The sequence below is a fragment of the Hakea prostrata genome, chromosome 1 (assembly GCF_041222555.1).
Source record: "Hakea prostrata isolate BN-2017 chromosome 1, UWA_Hpros_2, whole genome shotgun sequence".
Taxonomy (NCBI): domain Eukaryota; kingdom Viridiplantae; phylum Streptophyta; class Magnoliopsida; order Proteales; family Proteaceae; genus Hakea; species Hakea prostrata.
Window position 1 is genome coordinate 4689677 of NC_142600.1, and position 7087 is coordinate 4696763.

Sequence of the window (7087 nt, forward strand, 5' to 3'; positions counted from 1 at the left end):
CTTTTTCTCCATTCATGAAAACTGGCTTTGGCAGCAAGTGTTTCACCTTCTGTGCACGAGCTCTTCCAATGGATTATAGGATTTAGCCATGCGTAACAGTCAAGGTGGTTATTGGATTTTAGTTGGTTCTTGCGTTACAATAATTTTATACAGGCTTTAATTCTAGAACTCAGTACACATTTATTGGGAAAGTTCCTTCAAGGAAGGGAGAGGATCCATGTAGGAGATTCGCGATCTTGTACTTTGAGATTACAAGGGGTGGAAGTCTTTATCGGCTGCTGCCTATTTTGCCTCTCAGAATAGTCTTTGGTTAGTAGTAATACTAATAGATTGTAGAATGCTCGTACGTATGATCGAATTCCCTGCGAGAACACGCCTGGCTCGTGTTTACCGTTCCCTGCCTCTTGGTGGGAACACACCAATGCACCTTGCCTGTGGAAGGAAGATAAGCACAGTTGTTCTCGCTTGTGCTTGCCCCATCAGGCACAAACACCTCTCTCAATTTTATTCAAATTTTAACCTTGATGCACTTCTAAAATAACTGAAACTTGGCTTGTTTCATTTGCATTATCGTAATGGATGCAAGGTCTAGAGTGCATCCTCAAACAGGAATTAGGGATTCACCTGGGTTCAGAATGTATTTGAAAAATTACATAGAGGGATCACCACTGTGGAAGAAAACTAGTGCGCTTACTGTAAACAAGTAACCTATGGACATCCTTTCAGTGAATCTGAAGAAAGGCAAATGTTCACATAAGTTCAATCTGTTCGCTGCCTCGTCTCAGGTTCTGAATATTCTTAAAAAGACATAAAAAGAAGATAATTACCTAAAAATAAACCACCCTAAACATGGCCTTACAGGCCTTCTCCTCGTTACAGCTAAAGCAGGATGAGACAAGGTAAAGAGATTAGGAAGTCACACAGTTGATATCAGGAGACGCTACAGTGTAGTTCTGGTTTTAATTGTTCACTTCTTCCTCTTCTTTGGGGGCTGGAGGGCTTCCTCCTCTTCATCTTCCTCTTCCTCCTCGTTCTCCGGTTCCTCCTCTTCTTCCAGTACTTCTTCCTCATCCTCATCACCCCCATCATCGTCCTCCTCGTCATCGTCATCATCTTCATCTTCATGATCATCACCGTCTTCTTCCTCGTCATCGTCTTCTCCATTCTCTTCTCCGGCCCCACCCGCTCCTGCTCCTGTTCCTGCTCCTTCAGTTCCTTTCTTAGAATTACCGTTATTGCTGTTTGGTTTGTTTGCATACCCGCCTCCATCTTCTGAAGACAGATCCTCCTCGCCTTCTTCAAAACCACCATCCCCATCTTCATCGTCCTCATCTTCGTCTCCATCTCCCTCAGCATCGACTAGCTCCGATTGTCTTTCTGTATCTTCCCCTTGCAATTGGGGTTTGCAGGTCATTAACAAGGTGAACAGATCCTGCAACTAAATCGTAAGTGCAGCCAATAGTTAGTGTTAGGTCAAATCAATAAAAATTCGATGCTGTAGCAATCTAAAGCGTGACACCCAGATAAACTTCCAAGAAATCCAATTTCATTTTGTTACACATAACATTACAACCATGCAACTTATATAACTCAGCAGATTCTTTAAAAACAGGCTTGATATCTCAATCAACAAAAAGCAAGATCAACTGTGTCAAAAGTGACTGGACAGAGGACCTTCTAAAAAGTGTTGGGCAAGGTATTTATAAATGCAGTGCATTTGTGTATATATACACACACAGAGACAGAAAGGTACTATTAAAATGGATCTTCATATTCAAGATGAACACCATAACAATGTCACATGTTATCTCTACTACATGCTTCCGAGTCACAGTTCATTTCGATTTTGCACACAATAATCAAACGACACAAAAAGCGGATACAGGCTATTATTCTTAACCCACTCACGCCCAACTCACCCCAGTCACCCCACTCACGCCTTAAATCTCTAGAAGCAGTGAGCTGCACGTATCAATCAGAGTAAACCCATGCCTTAAATCTCTAGAAGCAGTGAGCTGCACGTATCAATCAGAGTAAACCCATGAAAAGCCAGAGACAAGTTAAAAGGGTATTTCGGTAACTAAACTTGATTAGCCACCAGCCAAATCTGCAGCGTTTGCCTAGTCGGTAGGTTCTGTCTGGGCTCCAATACATATCCAACTTCGATGATTGTGACCCGTATGACAGACCATCGTAACCGTTATCACTTCCCAATTCCTAATAATCTCATGAGTCATGACTAACACCTACGGTTTGAACGATGGATACAGTAACCCGGTAACCTGAACACCCATGATGGTGATCCAAGTACAACACGCCGTTCCTCCCGTGACCCGTAACTGATTGATGACCCATGACGTGACATTGATATTTGAAGTATGGCCGTATGGGAACAAGCCGGGTTAAGCAAGAAAGACCAACTATCAATTTTAATAGAGTCTTTCTGGAAAGGTACCGTTTTCGCTATCCGGATTGGCTTTTAAGAGCCACAAAAGAGTACGGGACCCGTCCGGGCACCCAACCACATCCACTTCTCTTGATGGCGACCCGGATGACCCATCCACATAAAAACCTCATTTTCCCCCTTCCCACTCCAATGACGTGACACCCATACTAAAAGATGGCGGTTCAAATCGTGGACTGATTGCCGAGTACACCATGAAAAGCCAAGTATTATAAAAAAAATAATAAAAGGGTATTCCTAATAAATCCTTCTTTCTCTCTTCTGATTGGGTCTGATGAACCCGGTTGCACGTACCGGATCTCGGATCCCCGTCCACATCAACCTTCTAATGACAGCGACCCGATGGGCTGACCCCACAAAACCATATCACTTCCCAAAGACTGAAGACTGAAAACTTTCCAACGCAAAGGGAAAGGTGTCATTTCAGAGGGACCCACCCCCACCACATAAAAACATGCCAACACTAGTGGGACCCAAATACACTGTAGATCTCTTATGGTCTACGCTAGACACATATCCTCAGCTAACACTCACACCGACTTCCAATAAAGAATGGTTTACCAAAAAAAAAAAAAAAAAAAAAAAAGAGACTTCCAATAAAGAAATGGAAATACCAAATATCTCCCATTTTCTATTTTTACTTGGATATAAAATATTTAATAATAAAATATATAATCGAGAATAAACAAAGGTACCATTTGCACAACGGCAGGACCTAGAAAATTCGAATATTCGAATATTTTTAGAAATTTTTAAAAATTCTCTTTTGTAGACTTCGAAAGTTTGACATTTCAAACCAAGAAGTAGTTAAAGAGAATAGGACAGAACATTTTTCCACACAGATATTCCCATCAGAAACACTAAAAATAAGAAGAAATCGTATTCCAAGTGGGGTCCACTGGGGATCAGCGGAACCCAAAACCTTGCCCAAAACCAGACTTTATAGTTTATTTCAGTTCCGGAACGGTTAAAGTAGGGCTTTCTAATATGCGAGCGGCGCATGATAGCGTGAGACCGGAAAAAAGAAAAAAATAAGGGTTTGAAGTGGAACTGTAGAACGAAAAACGAAACCAATGGAAGCTCTTTTCGAACTAACCAAAAGCTGAGAAGACGACAACCATGAAACTGTGTGTGTGTAATGATCTCAGGAGACAAAACAGAATCCATTAAAAGGTTTTAAGGAGAATGGAAGAACTTACCATAGCTGAGAGATGAGCTCTGAACAGAGCGGAGGTGAGCAGAGTAGCTAATGTCTCATCGGCGTACGTTAGTATACCATGGTCGAACGTTGTCCAAACGGGACCTCGATTAGATTCCATATGTACGGACCAGATGCCTCGTAAAGCAGAGCCTGCGAAACGATCGGAGAGACGGTTTTAAGATCAGTTTGTCGAGTTCAGCAGGCAAGAACAGTTAGAAACGTTGGTTACTAAAATAACAACTCTCTCTCTGAACTACGCTAAAAAGTTAAACCTTTAAACACAGAAAACATTAAGAAATTAGTAAAAGACCATGAGAGAATGAGGAAAGCATTTTTGCTTCTATCAGACAGCATGTTTAATCTCCAGAAACTACACTTACGGCGAATTCGCCAGAAAAGAGGACTGGATTCGGCGAGTTCGCCTGAAAATAATGGGAAAATGAAGATTTTCTACTGGAAAGGTGAAGAAATTAAACCAGAAAACGAAGCAAAACCAGTAGTTGTCCGATGAAAAAGATGGAATTTCGTAAGAGAGTAAGAATTTTGGAAGAAAAACTCAGGCGAAAGGGAAATAGACAGTAGTGGAAGAATACCGAACACAAAAGCCTACTAAGGATGAGGAAAAAACCAGCAGATCAAGCTCAGAATGCAAGAAATCAAGCAAAAAAGCCAAAGAAAACAGAAGAATTGAAGAGGAAAACCTTACCTGATAATCTGGGATTGAGATCTGAGCACGAACTCAAGCAGATCTGAGGAATTTCGGGACTAAAACCTGAGGAAACCAGCATCAAAAGCCCCTTTCATTCTGGACCGTCGGATCTCGATCGCGAAGACTCAAAAACACGCAGAGGCTAGGGGAGATAAAATAGGGGAGAGAGAAGACCCTCTCTCAGGTGCGGCCTTCTGTGCGGGTGTATTACTGAGGAGCTGCCCGTTGCCCGTAAATTTCAAGAGAAAGCCCTAACGGGCAGTTTGGGTAACGTGGGAGATGAGTGCTGACCTTGCGTAATACCCTGCTTCGAGCTGCCCGAAGAAATAGCATGGACGGGCAAGTGGGTGATTTATTACAATTTAAATAAAAAATTGAAATAAATTTGGTGGTTTCTAATTTTTAAAAGGCTTCAGAAGGAATTGGATTCCATGGAATCGGGTTCACCCATTCATAGTTACACAACAGCCCTGGATTTAACCATGATTAGTTAACCTTCAAAAATCTATGGTTTCATCTTTCTCACCAATTTCTCGCATTTTATCGTCAGCTTAGATAAGTGTTCTTTTCTGGTGAAGGCTTTTACGAATTACGAGTGGTGGATAGCATAACAGCCGTTAATTCAGATCTGATGGCGTCAGTTAAGTAACGTCACGTCTGCGAACGGTCATCAAAGATCTTCATTCAAATCTTGCAGTTGATACACACGTGTGGATATTAAAAGAAAGCATGCTCTACCAAAAATAAAAAATAAAAAATTTAATCGCATAAGTTTATGATAAAAGGACAAACAACGTGGCATACGATTAATCTCTCTATAAAGGGTTTCAATTAAATTTACGAAACCACCCCTTCTCTCTCTTGATCCACGTGAAATTTCCTCTCTACCCTTGAGGTGTAAAACCTGATCCGAACAATAATATAACTTAAAATAATTCGAGTCACATTGGGATGACTATGAATTCTAAAATGTTTTTGACAAAAAAAAAAATGAGTGAAAATAAGCATGTAAAGTAATGAATATGAATGGACATGTTTTGAACAAAAGCATTTTTTTTGCTATATCTACAATTATAAGTAGTTAGTACTAGTTCTAAAACACACCGAAGTCTCATTGTTGAAAATTAGAATTGGTTGGCGGTAGATTTGTTGGAAATTCTTAGCAAAAAAAAGTTCCAAAAGCGAAAAAGGAGATTCTTTAGGCATTTGTTCGATGGATGGGAAGAACATGATGATTGATGCTTTGGTCTTCCTAGGTTGGTGCATGGTAGGTTCAAATATTGATTCTAGTCCCATCCCATTGCTCTGGTCCCAATATCCACAACACCTTAGAGCCCTTAAGCCATAAAATTTATACTTCACATCTCAATTTAGTCTAATTATGGATGTGTTTCTGGCACAGTTGTATCGGCCTTTTCTTTGAACACGGTAAGTTTAAGGAGGTTTTGGTTTGAACTTTTGTTACCGAATGCTTATAATTGATTTGATGATGACAAAAAATAAAATAAAAATTACTGTTCTTCATTATTTTTTTTTTGGGGGGAGGGGGTTTGAACCCTTCTTTTATTCGTTTTAACATCTAGAGGTCGATCTATAATTAGCCTCCTCTCCTCTCCTCTCAATATTATTATACCAACCAACCAACTGACCATTTAATGTTATGCTGCACTCATTGATGCTATCTCACAACCTTGCCTTTTCTATACCTTAAAAGGTCTCTTATGTTTAATTTTTATTTGGTATGATTACTAATGTCTTTTATACTTTTTGAAATGACTAATCCATGGTTAAGCCACACTAAAGGAGAAGAATAAAGAGCCTAAAGGATAGTGAATCCCCAACGCAACATATCTTTAAAGGTTCGTCGACTTTTTCTACCGAAAAATTTGTATCCGTCCATTAAGCAACCGAATTCAAATTCGAATAATTGCTTATTTTATCGGTTAATATCCAGATAAAAATTTATCCAGATATAGTAAAGTATTCAACATTTATGGGAGACTTATTCACCACAGCTAGGTGTGCGACGCAGATCGAACACCAGTTTATAAACCGGATTCGGATAACCGGAAATTATTAAAGTATTAAACACGTTTCTTTAAAAATGGCATCTTTCCATGGTATTTAGAGATATTTTTTGGATAAATAGTTAGAAATCTTCATTACACTACAAGTTTCTAGAATTTTTTCAACGAATTGTGATAGGATCTCAATGTAAGGTACACCAATAACACAACACTCAAGTTGGATACCCGATACCCTCCGGTTCAGTTGAATTATAGCTTCTTTTTTCTGATCAGAATTCAGAACCCAGATATTTAAATGATGACTTCAGAATCAGAATCTCCCCTCTTCAATTTGAGTACATATTTTTTTAATACCATAAATCATGCTTTTAAGTTTTACCATTCAAAAATAAATAAATATATTACCATCCATAATCATGCGAATAAGGTCAGACATCATAGTCTATCGTTATTCTACTTTTCCTTTTGCCTAAAAATCATTATTCTATTCAAACATAAGTAATTTAAAGTGCAAAATTTATTATCATTTATATCTCAAACTTAATTTAATAGTGAATCGTATCCTTTCACTCATCTTCATTGTGGGTATAGCAATAATGGAAAAAAATTTCACCTAGTCTTCCATCCTTATTTATTAATCTTCCATCCTTATTTATCTTATATGCAATCGGCATATAAGATAGTCA

The 7087-nt window shown here is 39.0% G+C and overlaps 1 protein-coding gene across 1 annotated transcript; it reads right to left on the reverse strand.

The window, feature by feature from the left end:
• Positions 1 to 524: 524 nt before the first annotated feature.
• On the reverse strand, positions 525 to 4595 carry LOC149026848 (uncharacterized). The gene is made up of 3 exons (XM_089156662.1): positions 4372 to 4595; positions 3664 to 3815; positions 525 to 1438 (listed from the first exon to the last, which is right to left on the reverse strand). Exons 1-3 carry the CDS (start codon positions 4451 to 4453, stop codon positions 968 to 970), a joined length of 705 nt encoding a protein of 234 aa, XP_089012788.1. The 5' UTR covers positions 4454 to 4595; the 3' UTR covers positions 525 to 967.
• Positions 4596 to 7087: the final 2492 nt, after the last annotated feature.